Source organism: Sinocyclocheilus grahami, unplaced genomic scaffold, assembly GCF_001515645.1.
Source record: "Sinocyclocheilus grahami isolate Dianchi unplaced genomic scaffold, SAMN03320097.WGS_v1.1 scaffold758.1, whole genome shotgun sequence".
Classification (NCBI taxonomy): domain Eukaryota; kingdom Metazoa; phylum Chordata; class Actinopteri; order Cypriniformes; family Cyprinidae; genus Sinocyclocheilus; species Sinocyclocheilus grahami.
Window position 1 is genome coordinate 249314 of NW_015505937.1, and position 20557 is coordinate 269870.

At 37.6% G+C, this 20557-nt stretch overlaps 1 protein-coding gene across 2 annotated transcripts; it reads left to right on the forward strand.

Moving 5' to 3' along the window:
- The first annotated feature begins 2829 nt into the window (after nt 1-2829).
- LOC107561118 (trichohyalin-like) lies at nt 2830-20363 on the forward strand. 2 transcript variants are annotated; one of them, XM_016245472.1, is made up of 17 exons: nt 2830-2851; nt 3696-3752; nt 3879-3947; nt 4024-4113; nt 5865-5974; nt 6434-6472; nt 7746-8472; nt 8635-8751; nt 9517-13215; nt 14166-14313; nt 14508-14613; nt 14756-14915; nt 17042-17149; nt 17227-17313; nt 17405-17570; nt 18067-18143; nt 19181-20363. In XM_016245472.1, the coding sequence occupies exons 1-17, from the start codon at nt 2831-2833 to the stop codon at nt 19250-19252; spliced, it is 5853 nt and encodes a 1950-aa protein (XP_016100958.1). In that variant the 5' UTR covers nt 2830; the 3' UTR covers nt 19253-20363. The 2 variants fall into 2 exon arrangements, with proteins under 2 accessions (XP_016100958.1, XP_016100959.1); XM_016245473.1 differs by lacking the exon at nt 6434-6472.
- The last annotated feature ends 194 nt before the right edge of the window (nt 20364-20557 follow it).

The window sequence follows — 20557 nt, forward strand, 5'->3', positions numbered from 1 at the left end:
TCTGGCCCCTCCAAATAAACATTTTATAATTATAATAATAATTATAGAAAAAGAATAATATTTATAAATATATTTTAAATGTATAAAAAATAGGTTTTTATATAAGTACAGTTCCGTTAATAAAATTGTGAAACTTCACAGTTTTTTTAAAGAAGTCTCTTATGCTCACCAAGGCTGCATTTATATGATTAAAAAATGCAGTAAAAACAGTAATATTATGAATATTATAAAAAAATAAATAAAAACGTATTCTATTTGAATATATTTTAAAATGTAATTTAATTTAAGTAATTTATTTCAGAGTTTTCAGCGAATAAATATGCAACGCACAAATTAACATAAATTGCACATTAATTTATTGCTATTAATGACAAGATTTTTTTTAAATTACAGTATTGTATTTATGGTAATGTATTATATCAAATAGCATTGTATTTTAATGGTTATGATACATAGCAGAGGTTTATTTAAAAATAAAATTATAAACAATAAAATGGAACTTATGTTGGTAAATATGAAGGGGTGAGAGAAAATGATCTTCATTTATCTATTTTAAATAAAGAAGTTAAGTATTTTAATTATTTTAGTGTTGTGCATCAGAAATGCTGTGAAAACCGCTTGTATGCTGCTGCTTCGTTTCGGTGTGAAACGGGTGTAAAAGATGAATTATTCCTACTAACTCATGGGTGTACACAGGGGCAAAGACTGATTGCTGTCTGGGGTTCTGCTCATGGCTGTTGTCGCTGGTTTCCTGTGTCTGTCCCTCTGCTCTACCATCTGCTCTTATATTAAACAAAAACCACACATCAGTGACATGCTAACATCTCAGATACTCGCTGTTGAGAAAAGCCTTACACTAAAATCCTTAGCTAGCTCCACTTCACAAAGGACACTGCATTATAAAAAAGAAGTGATTTGTCACTACTAATTGCTATAATTACATAATGTAATTTATTAAAACTGAGCCATTCTGAGGCAATCAAGAGAGCTTTAACACCATAATAGAGGATTCTCAGCGAATAAATATGCAACACACAAATAACATAAATTGCACATTAATTTATTGCTATTAATGACAAGATTTTTTTTTAATTACAGTATTGTATTTATGGTAATGTATTATATCAAATAGCATTGTATTTTAATGGTTATGATACATAGCAGAGGTTTATTTAAAAATAAAATTATAAACAATAAAATGGAACTTATGTTGGTAAATATGAAGGGGTGAGAGAAAATGATCTTCATTTATCTATTTTAAATAAAGAAGTTAAGTATTTTAATTAATTATTTTAGTGTTGTGCATCAGAAATGCTGTGAAAACCGCTTGTATGCTGCTGCTTCGTTTCGGTGTGAAACGGGTGTAAAAGATGAATTATTCCTACTAACACATGGGTGTACACAGGGGCAAAGACTGATTGCTGTCTGGGGTTCTGCTCATGGCTGTTGTCGCTGGTTTCCTGTGTCTGTCCCTCTGCTCTACCATCTGCTCTTATATTAAACAAAAACCACACATCAGTGACATGCTAACATCTCAGATACTCGCTGTTGAGAAAAGCCTTACACTAAAATCCTTAGCTAGCTCCACTTCACAAAGGACACTGCATTATAAAAAAGAAGTGATTTGTCACTACTAATTGCTATAATTACATAATGTAATTTATTAAAACTGAGCCATTCTGAGGCAATCAAGAGAGCTTTAACACCATAATAGAGGGAAAACAGTGAGAAACAATTTCCAACCACATTTCCGGTTTGATTTATGACAGTGTTGAGGTTATTCACAATTTTTAATTGCAATATTGTATATACGATAATATATTATATCAAATAGCGCTGGTTATGATGCATGACAGAGGTATCAAGATTTAGGATTTTAGATTTTTTAAATTTTATTAAATTATAAACAACAAAATTGAACTTTTATGTAGGTGAATATTAAGGGATAATTGAATTAAAAATATAGTAAATCAAATAAAAGTTATTTATTTCTTAATTTTGATTTATTATTTTAAATAAAGAAATTGTTCATTTTAATTGAATTAAAACATAGTACATAAATCAAATAAAAAATATTGTACATTTTGTGAATGTAGGAAAATGTCATTTTTTTCATTAAGAATAAGGCGAGTTTCTTTTCAAATGCTGCCACATCATTCAGTATCATCGTCGTAGTCTTTTGTTCCTCTAAATTCATTTAATGTATGATTTTAGTCAGAAATATTTTAATGTACATTACATTGTAAAAGTCCCAAAGGGGGCCTTTGAAGACTGATGCGCATGACCGAAGACTTACATGGCCATCTGACATCTGGATCAGCTTTCCTTTTCTGTGTTGCTGTATTTCATTAAGATGCAAAACTCTGATTTTCACAATAAATAGTTCACCTTTACATTGTTGGTTAGAATTATACTGTATTACATACAAAATTAAAAATCGCACTGCATAGTCCTCATGCAACATGCAACATTTAAAAAAAAAAATATATATATATATATAAAAATAGGTATGGAAGTGTCATATAAACTAAAGTGTATTTATAAAATATGCTTCTATAGTTAATTGCTCTTAAGAAGACAACATAATTATTTATAAGGGACTGCAGGGCTGTCTAAGAGTGTCTGTGTGTTTCAGCTGTTAGTACTTCGTTCATGCAAACCCAACCCAGAACCACTACACCACCCCCGATTATAAATAGCATTCGCTCAGAGTGTTAGGACCAGAGACACCGACACATGCCCAAACACACACACATGAGAACACAGATTCATGTTCATACACACAGAAAGACGGCATGTGAGTAAGAAGCGTGTGAAGAACAGGTCACAGATGAAACTCAACAAGACTAAGGTACTGTGAACCTAACGGCTAACTAGCAAACGGCCGGTGGGTGTGATCTCAGCCCGACTGGATCTGCTCTAAACGCGTGCATTAGATGGTAGAGGGGTTGTAGATTAGTTTGTATACAGCGTTGTGAGGTACCACTGCCTGTATTTGTGCGGGACCCTTCTGACTGTGTTTGGTGGTGGTTTTATGAGGCAAACTTTGAATGCAGATTCTTTTGAATATACAGTTTTATTCTTTTCCATATTAGTTATGTTGTACTGATTTTTAGCACATTTAATGAATGAGTTACATTATTGTTTGTTTAAGATATGTTAACTCTTAATGTCTTTTTCAAAGGTGTTTATATGTTGCTAAATGCATGCAAAAAAATGTAAAACAACATTTCCCAAACCCTTTTTTATATAGCAAGTAGATAATCTTACAGACAAAATATGGCAAGATATGATAATTTTTTTCTGATGGGCTGTGTTCAGAAAAAAATTCTCTATTGGCATGTGGAAAAACAGTTTTCATTCTTAAACCAAATAAACCGGCTACAAGATAAATTGTATTTAAAAGGCAAAATATACTTAAAAATCTGAAAAATATGGAGCAAGACTCATCTGGATTCATTTATGAAACACAATAACTTTTTTAATGTAAATAATTTCCAGTGAATTATAGCATTGAATTGAATGAGCATCAAACTGGATTAGATTTTTAAAATACATAATAAAATAATAACATTTTCAATTGAATATTTAATCTATTTTAAATAAACAGTCCCTGCTTAAAAACATTTATTGCAGCACTTTGTTTTTTTTTGTTAATGTTGGTAGTTTATTAATTTCATCTTTTTTTTTTTCAGCCGGACCTCCTGAACTTTAAGAAAGGATGGATGACCAAACTGTACGAAGATGGATTGGTGAGACTAAAATGATTTCTTCAAAGAGCTTTTCCAAACCAGGAATTGATGTCCTTGTGCTTCAGTGATGTTTGAATATTTAATATGGAGGTTATTCAAAAGGTTTGTTCTGCTTCTGTCTATCAGTGGAAGAAACACTGGTTTGTTCTGACCGATCAGAGCCTGAGGTTCTACCGCGACTCCATCGCTGAGGAGGTACGTGTTTTCATCAGCCATTAAACTCATTTTTTTGATCATGTGACTGTTTAACAATGTCCCTCTTGTTTCTCAGGCCGCTGATCTGGACGGAGAGGTCGATCTGTCCACGTGCTACGATGTGACCGAATTCCCAGTTCAGAGGAACTATGGCTTCCAAATCCTTGTGAGTGATGCTATTTTTTTGTCTCAGTTGTATTTTACCTCATAAAGACCGTGCAGTAGGGCTGGTATAATGTGTAAATACCAGAAATGTATACCAAATGTATATGTATTTACCAAAACTGCTTACTGAACCACATCAGGGCAACAGACAGGACTATTTTAGCTAACCATATCTCATACTGCAATATATGTTTCCACCCATCCCTGCGCTCTTGAGGTATTGATGCTAGACAAATATGTCTGGTAGGTTTGCAGTGGTATGTTTTCCCACCTAAATAAAGCTGTGGTGATGTTATCTGTAACCCTGACGCTGTTCCTCACTAAGCATTGTTTCATCACTAATGTCACCTGATCTGTCAGCAGCTGTGACATCATCACATCCCTATGAAATAACAGCCTGCAGGTCCAATGCCACAAATCTGACGCTCGTCTGAGACTCTTTTGACTTCACAATGTGGAAAATAGATGTATTTTAAAATATCAAATAGTTGTCTTTAATATAAAAATTAAACAATTTTTCAGATAGTGATCACTTATTACAATTTTAATTAATGGCTTTATTTCAAACAACAATTTTACTATAAAATTCATACTTGGCATTAGTGGATTATAATTTGCAAATAAGAGATTTGACTCGAAATTTCATCTGGTCAATGCAGAAAAATACATACATTAACTTAGGGTCCCAGGTCATATCTAGAGACCACAATATCACATGGATACTTTTGATATGGGCCACTTTGCAATCACCCATAACACCCTAGCAGTGCATTGAAAAACATTCAGGACACCTTAACATCCTGGCATCAAGTCTTGCACAGGCAAGCACCACTTAGACTTCAGAAGAAGTAAAAAAATAATGCAGTAGTTTACATTTACAAATGCTGGTTTTGCATGCTCCTGTATTTTATTAATAAAGCTTTTGAAATGTACTTGATGTTGTGTTGTTCATCGAGGTGGCGAATAACTGTAGGTTCCCCGGTGCTGTTTTTAAAGTTATTTTAGAGATGTCAGAAATAGCAGAAAGCATTGGCCGTCTCTGTGTACAGACGAACAGCGGGGCGTCAGTGTCAAGAAATGAATAACAACTGTAAATATAACTTCAGCCTGCTATCTTTATGCCTTGGATACAGAATGCTAAACTCACGTCTGAAACTCCTCTTCCCGTCTGATCTTAGTTTTCACTTGAGCTGTATATCACTTTTATTCAAGTATGTGATTGGACCGTTTCTTGTGGAATAATATTGTTTCTGAATAAAAGGATGTGAGACTGTGACACGCTTTTGTTTATTTCTTTTGTAATTTATAGTGTCCCACAGTCGCAGCAAGTAGAAATATCAAGGAATAGTGATTTCTAGGCCTGTAAAAATATTTTAAATGATTAAAAATCGGATTTCCTGTAATTAATATTATTTTTATGCTCTGAAAATGTATTATATAAATAATATTTACATTATATTTCTTTGCATCTAAAATATTTTGAGCTTAATAAGTCACAAAATCATGGAAATTGTTGGTTGTTTGCAAGCTATTAAAAAAAAATATAGTACAACATTTTTTTTTTTTAAATAATCCTTGTCCAATCATGCCTGGAAAAGTCAGCTATAGAAACTCATTGGTCAAAACGTGGATTTACAGTTGTATTGTAATTGAACAGCAATATCAGTATTAAACTTTTTTGTTTAACTGTCATGCATTTGTTAACTGATCTGATCATTCGACTTATCATTCATGTCCTCGTCTTCCTCTCAGAGTAAGGAAGGGTTATTCACGCTGTCTGCTATGACCTCTGGGATACGTCGGAACTGGATTCAAGCCATTCTGAAGAACATGCGGCCCACCGTTGCTCCTGATGTCACACGGTAAGCTTCTACATCATGTTTAGTGTGAAAAGCACAAAAAAGGAGAGAACATCAAAGATTTATACATTAAACTTCCCTCTGAATTAATTAGAATATACTATATTATGTTAAAGGTTAAGTCTGTCATTTCTGCACCTCTATTGACAATAATTGGCTTTTTCAATCTATTCGACTGGCATAACAATAACACTGGCTCAACTAATGCTGTGAGTTTGGAGTGGGACTACTTGTTTGTCTGTCCAATGGCAGACCTTACATAAACATTACATAATTACCATAAAGCATTAGAGCACATCAACTTTCATATTTCCTCTTGAGTTTTTTTTTTTTCTGTCTCCTAAATGGTTCCTCAAACTCCACTGTTTTTTAAAATTTTATTTGGTAATTATTTCTCTTTTCTTCTGTTCCTAACTTACATGTATAATTTCTTTTCTTGTGTTTTTCCTGCTCCGGCTACAGGAAAAACGTGTCTCTGAAACTTTCAGTTCTTATGCCCAGGTTGGCATTTCCAGTTCTTATTCTAACCTCTGTGTGTGTGTGTGTGTGTGTGTGTGTGTGTCTGCTGTTATGTCTGAGCTGAATGTAGCGATGTGCTTTCATGATGTTCTGGCTTCTGTCTGCTATGTCAATAATTCCTGTTCCCATTTGCCTGTGTTGTTTGCTCTGTTTATAATGGAGCTGTTAATTTAGTATTTTTAATGGTGTTATTACAATTATGGAGATAAATAGAGTAGAAGAGCCTTTGCAATGTATGCTTGGTTATTTTGGAGTTGTTACACCACCGCTTTGTGTGTTTGGCCAGTGTATTTACAATATTGGTGTTGATGTTTTGTTTTGGGCTTTTAATTTTTGAGACCGTTTAACAGCATTAAATTTATTAAATGTATTTAACACGTTTGCCTAATTTGATTTTCCAGCTGTTTCACACCGCATGCTAACCAGACGCGAGACGATTAAGTCATATGTGTGAAATTCTGTCTGAACGAATGGACATTTTGTCAGCTTCACACTGGATAGACCTAAATTAAACCTCTTAATTGTGGACATTTAACAAACTTGGGACATTTAACAAAGCTAAAGTCATTTGTTGTCAAAGTTGTCAGTTATCTATTATTGGATGATACTTTTTATTTTAGGCCAAAAAGTAATAAAAAATCATCCAATAATAAAATCATCCAATTGAAAAACAAGGCAGATTTTGTAGTAAGATTTTCGTTAAAAGAAAGAATTTAGTGCATTAAAACTAAATGCAGCTATTGGCAGATAGTCAAGTTAGGCTGGTACAGCGCATTTTGATGTTCACAACTCGCCAGTGTCTCTCCATCTCTTGTGATGTTACACCAGCTGCTTCTTTGAAGGAGATGAAAAAATAGCATTGCGTCAGTGCCCATTTTTAGATCGCACCCTGCAGCGCAGGCACACATGAGTGTTTACCGACATGTTTGACAGTGGTTGAATGCCATGCAATGACCAGATGGTTTTCCTCACCCTACTAACCATTAATCAAACCATCCTGTCCTCAGCGGTTTGGGTATGTGTTTTTCGACAGCTGTAGCACATTTTTTTCTTTAACACTTTGTTTGTTTCACAACACATCTTGGTACAGTTATGTCACAATTAAGGAATAATTCAGATTTCCCCACAATGCCATATGCCACAATGCTTTGTGAAAAAATGCATATTGAAGTAGTAGCTGTGATGCTTGCCTTAGCAAACACCACTAGCAATTTAGATACTTAGTGTATTGATTCAGTATCTTCTTGCCTCACAGTTCCCTTCCAGAAGAGCGAACCAGATCAAAAGTGGAGCAAAACTACATCCAGCCACCTTCTGACTCTTCGCAACTCTCTAACAACTCTGTAGTTGAAGCTAAAAAGTCGCACGAGGACATCACAGACTCCGTGCCTACTTCCGATCACCGTAAGAGTCGAGTCAACAAGCGCGAGGGACGGTCTAAAACCTTTGACTGGTCTGAGTTCCGCCCAGGACAGGAAAACGAGAGCGGACAACCCTCAATAAAGAGGGCAGACACTTCAGTAATGATCTCATCTTCTCCTTCCTCCACCTCCTCTGGGGACTCCTCTCCCATCTCTAGCACCTCTTCTCATCAGACGTCATCCTCGATTACTACCACCAGCCATACTGATAAGTTGCCACAGCAAGATGAAGAAGTCATGCAGGAATATATGCACCGCAATCAGATGGCACCTAAAGCAGGCACAATCAATGCGACAACGGTGGCGGAGCCCCCATCAAAGCTCCCCCATAAAGTGCCACAGGAACAGGTGAGAATGGATGTAGACCATGCCAGAGACACACAGGAAGTCGACAGTCAAAGCACGGCCCGCAGAAACTCTGATGTCCAAGTGGAAATTGAGCAGAGGTGGCATCAGGTAGAAACAACACCCGTCAGAGAAGAAAAGCAGGTACCGATCACTGGCAGCTCAAATGTACCTGTTGGAGAAAGAGCAGAGCTGACCCCTGCACTGGAAAAAGAGGTAAGAAACATCAGTATTTATTTCTTGCCTAATTTTTCATCTTAAAATGTTGATGAGTATGTGCAGATACAGACTTCTTAGATTTCTCTTGATTTATTCATTCAGGTCAGTTCTGACCATTATATAATTTCAGATCTTTTTGCCTTCCTCTGATGTCCACAGTTAGGTCAGGCACAAAGGGATCTGGCGAGACTCCAGCAGCAGAACAGCATCTTACAGGAGCAACTTCAGGATGCCCGTGGAAGAGAACAGAGTGCCAGGGAAGGATACGTACTGCAGGTACCAAAACAGATCAACTGAACCTAGTCAGAAAATAAACAGAAATCAAAATCTTCTGTAGTGTTTGTGTTTGAATCTCTTGCTTTTTTATTTCAATACTAATATAATTTTTGGGGTATTAATGAAACCGCATGAGTGGTACTAACTGATCTGCAATGTCTTTCTTTCCCTGGGCTCTGACTGGGTTTTGGTTAAAATTCTTGTAACCAAACCACAAGTTTGCTGAAGATAACAACATCTGACAAGCTTTCGGCTGTGCTTTTCTACTCTTTGTTTAGCTTTGTATCTGTTTCATCTCATGTCATTTACTTCTTTGCATAATTTGCATGGTGGTACAATTCCTCTGTTTTTCATTTTTCTTTAGTTGCTGTATAATAATCTGGTGTAGTGTTACTCCATTAGTTTCTTCTTCCTTCTCTTGTTCCCTCTTGTATTTTTTTTCTGTACAGTTCCATTTGTATTATCCATCAACACAAGGTTGCATTTCATAGTTGCATTCCGTAGTTCCTCTTTAGATCACTTATTTCCCTTTTTAATTGTGTTGTTCACATTTTTCCCTCATTTTTGAGCACCATTCTTTCCATCTTTGATGTCATCTTGAAAAAGCACAGTGGAAAGCTTGAGTAAGTATGTAACTTCAGAAATGTAACTCCAAATGTTCCAGGGTTCCCAGCCACAGCCCAGAAGATGTTGAGCATCATGTCTGTGGCCATAAAAGAGAAGACTTCCTGTTACTAATTGCACTTTGCTCTTAATCTCTTAAAGAGTGACACGACCGCTGCAAAGCCTTCGCCTGGTGCAGCGTCTACCTCGGTTCACCGAGCACCATGGCAGCGACTCAGCAAGCTGAACCAGGATCTAAAGTCCGAGCTGGAGTCCCAGCGACGTAAGCAGGATAAGGCCAATCATCAAGTTAGCAGGTTGCGGCGTAGCTACAGCGAAGCGAAAGATATAATAGGACACCATGAGGCAGAGATCGAGGCCTTGGAGGACAAGCTAACGGCTGCCATGGCAGATATTGTAGCGAGTGAGCAGGCTGTGGCACGAATGCGTAGCGAGCTAAAAATCGAGCGGGTTCGATGTCAAGAACGTGAGGAAGAATGGGTCCGAAATGAGACGACGTTACGGTCGCAGCTGCGAGATAGTGAGGAACGTCTTCGGCAAGTCGAGGCTAGTTTGTTAGAGAAGAACCAGGAACTGAGACAGCTTGAGCAGAAGCAAGCTTTGCAGAGGGACCAGCACAAAGAGGTTCAGAGGCTACAGGAGAGACTTGCTGAGGCCACGGGACGTCTGATTTCCATGGAGGAAGCTCAAAATATGAGAGAGGAGCGGGAGAGGAAAGAGCAACGAAGCCTGGAGGAGAAACACGAGCGGGAGCGGCAGGGATTGACCCGGAGATTGGTGGAATCCGAAGAGAGGAGGCGTGAAATAGAAGAGCAACTGCAAGAGGCTCAAGAACAAGTGGAGGCACTGCTGAGAGGGAGCGGCGGGATGGAAACTGTGGGACTCAGGGAGGAAGTTCGTCGTCTTCAGCAGGAGTTGGAGGCGCAGGCGGATATGGTGGAAATGCTGCGAGAGAGCGTGAGGAGGCTGGAGGAGGAACGTGACCAGCTTACTTGCCGCTGTCAGGAACTCCTCAATCAGATTGCAGAGGCCAACCGAGAGGTAGGAAAGCAACAGGCATGTTTAACGACGGTGGAAACAGACTATCACTCTCTTGAGAGCTCGTATGAGCGTGTCTCAGAAGAATTTGCTAGGATAAGTCATGTGCTACAAGAGAAGGAAGAGGAAGTGAAGCAGACAAAGGAAATGTACGAGCAGCTAATCAGGCAGAAGGAGCAGGACTTGAGCGAGGCCCTCATCAAGATGGCTGCCTTAGGCAGTAGTCTAGAAGAAACAGAACTTTGCTTACAGCAAAAAGAGGAACTTCTTTACAAAATGGAGCGTGACTATCCAGGAATGGTAGAGTCCCGTAAAGTGGAACAGGAGCTTCAGGCAAAACTGGGGGTTGCAGAGGATCGGATTGCTGAGCTGGAGAAACACCTCAATGCCCTGCGACTCGGATATGCAGATCTCAGAATGCGACGTTGTCGCTCGCAGGAAGACCTGCTTGACGGTTTGAAAGAGATGCAACATGATGTTTCCTCATCATCAAGCACCTCCCAACTCCTGCTTGCAAGAAGCAGCTCCGAGACGGAAATGTCATTGGTAAAGCGCCAGAGGATTCGCTTTTCCACTATTCAGTGCCAATCCTATCACCGGTCCCAGGGAGCAGACAAGTTTCAGACAGAAAATACATCTTTGGATCTGACACAATATCTGAGCCTAGACCACATGCATGACCTAAGCCTGACCCAAGATATCGGTATAGTCAGTGACAGTTCATTCCAGCAGTGTAGAGATCCAGAGAAGTTCATCTCCATTATACATGCTCTGGAAACCAAGCTATTGTCCACAGAAGAGAAGCTCAGGAACCTCACAGAGAAGATACGGGACCAGCCCGGTCTTTCAGTGATTCAGGAACACCTGAACACCAGATCTACCATTGAGGACTACACAACTAAAACCTGTGATGAATTACCAATGGATGAACCCAGTCAGAAATTCCTCAACAAGACTTTTGGTGAGCAGGACAGTGAGGAATATGAGAGGGCATTGGCACTAGTAGAGTCTTGCACAGAAAGAGTCAGAGAAATTCTCAGCAATCAGAAAGAGACCAGTTCTGATGAATCTCTCATTTGTACTCTTGCAGAAGTAGAGAAACGGCTGGTTTGCGCCACCATGTACCTGAAGAAGGGCAGCACATTGTATGAGTCGTGCCAGATCTTTGATGCACCAGATGTGCATTTAATGCAGAAAGGTATAATGCGGTTTGCCAGAACGTTAACCTTTGAAGCTGAGATTCTGGAGAAGATGGGGTTCTCTCTGCAAGACCTGAACTCTGATATTATGTTGGCCATGAACTCCATTCACAAGGATGCCGAAAACATCAAGAAGAACTGCAACAGCTGTCTCTCAGTTGTTTATGCTGATGTACTTACAAGAAAACTTTTGCTGGAGACCATGTTCTTAGCAGAGGTGGACAAGCTCGAGACGAGTAAACTATCAAATAGTGCTTTTTCACAGGATGTCATCAAGAACGCCTGCATTAGTGCTGAGCTTGCCTATTCGCTTCAGAATCTGACCATGAATTTCCAGGAAAAATTAGATGAGCTTCAAAAGGATTTGCTCCAGGTGAATGAGACCTTGAAACAAAGGGACATGGCTCTGACAGATGCTGTTAGCGCATCAAAACGCGCTCACATTGAGAGTATGACCCAAAGTGATTCTGATCATCTTGGTGACATCGCCCCTCCTGAACTTGTCCCCTACATGGAGCAGATTGAGATTGAGGAAGCTCAGAGTTTAGCGGCAGAGATTGTCCGCAGACATTTAGCAGGCGGCATGCTATCCCATAGCGCAGAATCAGAATCGCATCTGCAAATGAGCTGGGAAAATCTCATCGCTGAGCTCAAAAAGCAAGCAAAAGCCCTCCGCAGTCTCTCTCAGGAAATTGAGAGGATCTGCGAGGAAGGAGAAACAAATTCACTTTCTGGACTTGCGGATGCCATCCAGATGAGTTTGTGGCATGATGACTCCAGCGCCGCTTGCATGCGAGAAGCTTTGATGCAGGCACAGGTTGCATATGTTGCTTGCAGGTTGCGAGCGGGTCACACGAGGGAACTTTCTCTCTGCCAGGAGACTAGCCGCAACATGGCAGCGCTCGTCCAGGAACATGCTGAGAGTGTTGCAGCCATCCAAAGGCACTACCAGAGCTGCTTGGAGAAAGAACATCTTAACTTCACTGGCACTATCAGTTCCTTGCAGGAGGAGAACGACATGCTTCGGGGAGAACTATCCTATAAGCTCAGGGAGCTCCAGGAGCAACGGCAGAATTTAACTCAGCTGGAAGAGGCGTTTCATAGGGAGAAAGACGAGCTCAAGAGCAGGCATGTAGATGAGATGGAAAGGGCCGAGCAGGAGCAGATAACCAGAGAGCTCGAACTAATGGAGCGTGCCGCCAATAGCCAACACAGGCTGGAGACCCTGCTGCTAGGAATGGAAGATGCAGAGTTGAGGCATAAGGAGCAAATTCGAAAACTTGAGCAGGAATTTCAGAGTAAGGTTCAGGAACTAGAACACGCCAACAGAGAGGACCTCCGCAAGCTACAACAATGCTACAGCCAGACCATCTGCTCGCTGGAGGAGAGGAGCGAACAAGTGGAGAACAAAGATGAGGCCGAAGCATGTCCCATGGAGGAAGGGGATGGAACTGATCAGGTAACGTGCAGGGAGTCACTCCTCCGAATCCGGGAGCTGGAAATGCAGTTGAGCAGCATGAGGGAGGAGCTGGAACAGAAACCACTGGATGGAGATCTGACCAGCCTGAAGGAGAAATACCAGCGAGACTTGGACAGCTTCAAGGTTTAACCTTTTACATTTCAAATTTAATGTCACACCCATTCACCGCTATAGCGCCATGTTTGTAGGACCCTCAGTAGGTTGTTACTGTTAGATTTGGTTGCAGTGGTTTTAGCTGAGTATTTCTTATTGTATTAGTTTATACAAGTTTCAGAAACAGTACACATTTCAAATTACAAACCTACACCAAAAAATATATATATATGTATATTTATTATATATATATCAAGTGGTTTTATGCTTCTTGGAGTTTTGAAAATAAAGCTGAGATGACCACTGCAACCCTGTAGCCTCATAACCATGATGCTTTTCCCTTTTTCCTATGCTGTAGAGCACGTTAGCAGCACTTGGAGTCTTGAGCACACACAACGAATGTACAAATGACCGTGATTACAGAAAAAACTATCATAAATAATTTTACTATGCTTACTGAGGACGTCCTCTGTTCAAAAACACCTTGTGTTTTTAGAGGCTTAGCATTGTGTTAGTGTGTGTTTGAATGCATGAATGCTCTCTAGTTAACCCTGTCGATCATGCTGCTTTCCTTCAACTCCTCTGTGCTTACTTTCATTTCTCATCACATAAATAAATGTTTAAATATGTGAACACCATAGTTGGCGTAGCTCTGTAGATAGTCTGGCTGGGTAGACATTGGTTTTCTGAATTTCTACAATTTGACTATATTGATTAAAATAATTTAATTTCTGCATTTTCTGTGAATGCATAAACAGACTCCAAAATTGACTATTAAAGTGTGAAAAAAAATTGGCTTTGCGGAGCAAATTATACACTTCGTCCACCATCAAGCCAAGATGTTATGAACTGAATCTGAATCCAAATTGAATCGATTCAGGGAATCAATTGCAGATATCCAGCCCTAGTAAAGAGCCTGCTGGAGTAGATTGTTTGGTGTTTGTTTGCATATGTGATCTGATGTTTTATGTGGAATGCAGGCGACATGCGAGCGTGGATTTGCAGCGATGGAGGAGACGCATCAGAAGGTGATCGAAGACATCCAAAGGCAGCATCAGCGAGAGATCCGGAAACTTCTGGAGGAGAAAGAAAGACTGCTGGAGGAGGAAACAAACGCCACTATTGCTGGTAATGAATGCATCACATGCATCAATTTCCAAATTTGAAAGTTAATTACTTATGGCTTGTTTGTTTCTGCAAACTGCTGTCAGTGTGAATGCCAATTAAAGTGTGTAATGTTTAATGCGATATTATATCTAGCTCTATAATGAATGTTTAATGTCATGGAATTGAAGCATCACAGTAGGTTGTTTTGTGCACAGCGATTGAGGCCATGAAAAATGCTCATCGCGAGGAATTGGAGAAATCGCAGCGGTCGCAGATGAGCGGCGTGAGCGCAGACATTCAGGAGCTGCGCAGACAATATGAGTAAGATGCCAAACATCACTTTATCTAGACAAAACATTCACTAGTCACTAGGAAGATCTACTTTTATTCACTGATGCTTTTTACTAAGCGAATGGTAAAGCAAAAGTTTTGACATGTTTTTTTTTACATTACGTCCATGTAGAGAGGAGTTGCAGTCTATCCATCGTGAGCTGGAGGTTTTGTCTGAGCAGTATTCTCAGAAATGTTTAGAAAACGCACATTTGGCTCAAGCGCTGGAAGCGGAGAGACAGGCACTGGGACAGTGCCAGCGAGAGAACCAGAAACTGCATATACACAACCAGGTCAACCTGAACTTTAAGAACATTTTTCCAGGAGCTTTCTAAGAGGAACAGCATGATAAAGAAAATAAAATGTCTTCTAATAATTTACGAGTTTATAAAAATACAGTTTTCTTTAGGGTTTGAAAATCTTCATTTAAGGCCAGTAAAATGAAGTACAAACTAGTAGATATCACCATACTTCCCCAGTTGACTGATTACCTTAATGATTGCAAAAAAAATGTGTATTACAATTGTTGTGTAATATTATTATTAAAATATGCAAATGAAGCATTGTTCAAAATGTTTCATTTTGATGACTTTAGGGTCAAAGGTTGTTACAGAGATGATTTTGGAGGATCTCTTTTAATTATTCCATAAATCAGAAAAACCTAATCAGCAGCCAGAATAAAATGCATTTAAACCATTTTTTAGGAATAAAATGTTGGATAAAATTAGGCAAATTATATATTAACAAACTCCTTCAGTAGAAACCTTCAACATATTAATGGGAATCAACCTGTAAAAGTTGGTGTATGTAAATGCTACTGAAGTAAATGGCCTTAATGTACAGTGGGTACGGAAAGTATTCAGACCCCCTTACATTTTTCACTCTTTGTTGTATTGCAGCCATTTGCTAAAATCATTTAAGTTAATTTTTTTTCCTCATTAATGTACACACAGCACCCCATATTGACAGAAAAACACAGAATTGTTGACATTTTTGCAGATTTTTAAAAAAAGAAATACTGAAATATCACATGGTCACAGATGCAAAAATAAAGTGCAATAAAATAAACACTTAACACTAGAACCGCCAGGGGTCGCTGTATACCTAAAAGGGCCAGTGGGAAAATTTTACCCACGCACATGACAACATTATTTATATGGCTAAAGAACATATTATTTCACTGTATTATGCCACTGTCTTCACAAAGACGTGTCTAGAGTCATGAAATGATTATGTCTAGTCATCAACTATATTTTTATCCTGTTGTTTTATGTTCAAGACTTTTTAATTCAGGCTACACTAATCCATTTACGATCAGTAGCCTAAGCTAAAAAATTTTTTTTTTTAAAAGCCTGCACTGACAACGGAAATTAGAAGGTAGTAGCCTAAATATTTGGGTGGTGTAATATTAAAATACAGTGTCATTAATCAATCTATTAAGATAACCCATGCTATTTAAATTACTAAAATAGCCTATAGACAATAATTAGCAATAATAATTCACCACACTGCATAGGATGATGCGATGACAAATTCAAGCGCACAGCTTCACCTAAATGTTTATTAATTTGTTTAGTTATATCATTTATAATTTGAATAAGAGAACAACACCATTAAACTTTGGGTAATCAAAAAAATAGCCATCATAGATCATATTTTTCTTCAGGAAACAGCCAGACTAGAATAGCAACACAGTAGCGAACAATAAACGATAGGGCAAGACAAAAATTCAATAATTAAACCAAGGTTTGACCAATTAGAGTAACGTGAGGCTAAAACATGTAAATATGATATCTGGATCACTGTCAGATGCTGAGCCGACCCAGGACGCATAACTTACCATCAGACTCTCCATCACTCATGGCATTTAGTGTTTCTAATACCTACCTTCCATAAATCGCCTTTTTTTTTTGTCATTTTGACTTTATTTATTAAACTGATAACCGCTAAATCAGTCAGTGAAAAGCGTTGCCTAGAAATGTACAAAGTTAAAACATAAGCGGCAAGAATATGACAGCGCCAAATTACATGCATTATATAGCAGGTAAATTTAACCCGCTGACGCTTATAGGTATAAATGCCCGTTTTTTAAATCTGGTTTTATCTAAATAATTTTTAACAACATTGGATTGTAAATTACATCATTTTAGTAAAAGTCAATGACTGGGAGACTTGAATGTTTTATTTTAAATCTGTTATGTACATTTGAAAAACAGCCACTGGTAAAATTGACCCCGTGGCGGTTCTAGTGTTAAATGTGTATTTTGGATGTTTTCTGAAGACATGTTACGAAAAGCCAAAATCTCAAAATTGACCAGTGCAACGTTTTTGCCTGTATAATCTTGCCTTAAGAATGATAGAAGCGAATAACTTTTCCCACCATCATATAAACAAAAACTTGTGTGGTTTATGTTTACAGGAACTAAATCATCGTCTGAATGAGGAGATCACCAGAATGCACTCCTGCATCAGCGATGACAAATCGACTTCCTCTCTGACACAAGGCAAAGACATCTATGAACTGGAGGTACAGCACCAACTGTCATCTGAATTTAGATCGTGTAAAGTCATCATGCACAACATCTAAACATTGCTTTGCTGCAGGTTTTGCTGCGAGTGAAGGAGTCAGAGATCCAGTACCTCAAACAGGAAATAAACTCTCTCAAAGACGAGCTGCAGTCGGCACTTCGAGTAATATGCACGCACACTTACACGCTCTGTACATGTGTTTCTCTTTAACTGCTCTCTGAACAAATCAATGTCGTTCAAATATGTGTTTCAGGATAAGAAGTATGCTTCGGATAAGTACAAGGACATTTACACAGAGCTGAGTATCGTCAAAGCTAAAGCTGACTGTGACATTAACAAGCTGAGGGAGAAACTTTTGGCTGCTACAGAAGCTCTTGGGGAATTAGACGCTGAAGGAAGTGGCGTTACTGCCGGATACGGTGAGAGATTTAAAGGAATAATTCATGCAAAAATGACAATTCTCTCATCATTTAACCACCCTCATGTTCTCTGCGTGACTTTTTCTTCCATAGTGCACAAAAGGACAAAAAGGCACAATTATTCAGTTGCTGATGCTGGAGAATTACATTTTTGATTTTCAGTTTAATTATAGCAAATGAGATTTACATAGACTGAATTCAAACAAATTATTAATTTGTTTTATTGTATTATTTTAATATTTAATATACAATTATAATTGTTTTACACAATATAAATATTCACAATAAAAGTCAACTAATTGATTTATTAAAAAAAATAAAGAAATGTAGATTAAAATTGCTAAGTGTTAATGTTAATCTGTTTTCTGTTATTGGCTAATGCAGATAATTTCATATTTGATCATCTCAGATAACTGCCAAACATCATCAAATTTTTTACTATAAGAGTGTGTACAAAAACGAAACATTTTCTTTTCTTTATTTGTGTCCGTTGCAGACATTATGAAGTCAAAGAGTAACCCAGATTTCCTGAAGAAAGAGAAATACAAACAGATACGTGGGGTCAGGTCAAAGGTGAGAGGTCAAAGTGTGTCCGTCTGTCTGTCTCATAAATATACACTCGTCATCCATTGATTCTATTGATATTCCTGTGCATTTATGTAGAAAATGATGTTGGTTGTGTGATTGTTTAATGTTACTCTGTGTATATGAGTGTTTGAGAGAGATATACTTGTGTTTATTAGGGCTGTCATTCGATTAAAATAAATCATATTTGAATAAATCATTGAATAAACTACAAAAAGTCAATATATATTCCATTTTTTGGATTGTTCATGGCAGACCAAATTCTTGAATGCATGTATGTATTTATTCTTTTATTTTTATGCTCATTTTTTCCTCGGATGATAAATGTAAATGGTACATGTTAGAAAAGGTAAATGTTTCATTGTATTTGTTCTTTTTTAAGTGACAGCCCAAGTATTTTTGTGTGTGAATTACGGAACACTGTACACATTGTGTGTGTGTGTGTGTGTTTTGTGTGTGTTTGTTTGCATCTTTTTGTGACAGTCTTTTATTTACAACAGAGAATATAATTTAACTGGAAATTATGTTGGCCATTGAATTTGAAAACTTGAAAATTTTTGCAGTGTGTAGTTCTGTAACATTACATACAGTCTACTATTCATTTATTTGTTTATTTATGTTTATATTTAGCATTTTTAGATTAAATTACTGAATTTTATTTTTAGTTATTTTTTCATTACAATTTAATTTAGGCTATCATATACAGCAGAGAATATGTATGTATGTATTTTTTAATAGAGCAGCAAATATAATTTAATTCAAAATTATACTGGCATCAAATTTAGACATTTTTCGTAAATGTGACTAATTTCACCTAAAATAATTTTTCAGTATCTACCATAACCATCTTTATGGCCTCAGCTAGCAATGATATCAAAGTTGAATTTTGCTAATGAAAGTGCAATTTTGTGTACAGATGTACACAGTGTATTCTGTGTGCAAACTGAAGTCTTTAAAGAATTGTTTTTATTTTTATATTTAATCACAAAATTCTTTCATCTCGGCATTCTCTCTTTCTTTTTCAGAGTTTGAAGGAGGGACTGACCGTACAGGAGAGGATGAAGCTATTCGAAACTAAAGACTCCAGAAAGATATAACACACCTCACACACTTTCTTTCTTCCTTTTTTGTATTCTCGCTCTTTTATTGTCTTCATTTAGATCTTCTTGGTTGGTAGCTTTCTGATTGTGTTTTAATATTGTTTGTGTGAATTAAGGGAATGACATGTTTCAGTATTGACACAGACCATGTTTGCCAACCTTCAGCTCCGATGAACCTCATGTTTTTGGTGTTTTTTGGTCTCTAGAAGTCCTGAAGCTGTTCCTCATCATCACAGTATATATGAACACACTCAGTATTGAACTAGAACACTAGACGTGTTTGTGTTTCTCATTCGAGTATCTTCTGAATGGCTGCTGTTGTCTTTGTAGGGGTGCTGGTGACATTTTTATGATTATTCTGAGAGAAGAAGAATTACTGAATTATTGACAGAGAGAGATGTTATTTTGCCAATGATATTGTAAATATGAGTAAAGTCGTGTACGTGATAACACTTTTTCAGACTTTCTAGTACTGTAACCTTGAGATGAAATGACGTGGTTTCTATAAGTTGGGTAACGTGAGTGCGAGTGTGTTTTGTAGAGTGTTTTTGATCGTCAAGAGAGTTTCGGGTGATTATGTGCTTCAGTCATTTACTTGAGGAGAATCTAATTGCTGTTTTAATTGCTTTTGTGTTGCTTCTGGTTTATTCGGACGTGCAAAATTTAGAGCAACCAAACGTGATCTCTGCTGTGGGCTGTTTTGGCGTAAAGCGTTCGTTCGGCTACTGATAGTGAGCTTATTTCGTCCTGTAATTCCATCTGAACGCGGGACATTTTAATGATTTCGTTATTCCAGCGTTCATGCTGTTTAATACTGGCCTTTGCATGAATATAAAGCACTTTGAGTCGTTAATTTCTGTGTTCTGGTTTTGAAACATGTGATTCCATATTCCTTCCGCTCCAGAATTCAGAAAGTACACACAACAAAGAAAACGCACTGTATAATAATATTCAATATTTGCTTTGTAAATAATTGGTTTTAGAGAAGATTCTTTTATCTTGTTCTCTCGGTCTGCATAGAGGAAAAAAATATCTTTATATCTATCTATAAGCGGTATGTCTACACCTAATTGCCTGTCTTATTATTTTTTATTTTGGTGTGCGTGAATGTGATACATCTGTAATAATAAAAATGTTTTTGAATCAAAAATACAGTGATATATTGTCTTTTTAAAAAGAAAAGTGAATATTCTTCACAAAAAAAAGATAAGATGTGAACAAAATGATGAGTAAAATTTTTTAGCTGCGTCCCAAGTCAAATTCTTCCCTACTATTTATTGTGTGAAAAAAGTACACCAAAAG

Coding starts and splice junctions, on each gene's coding strand:
- LOC107561118 (XM_016245472.1), top strand. CDS start 2,831: ATGAAACTCAACAAGACTAAG. Junction 3,948..4,023: donor GCGACTCCATCGCTGAGGAG/GTACGTGTTTTC, acceptor CTTGTTTCTCAG/GCCGCTGATCTGGACGGAGA. Junction 8,473..8,634: donor CCCCTGCACTGGAAAAAGAG/GTAAGAAACATC, acceptor TGATGTCCACAG/TTAGGTCAGGCACAAAGGGA.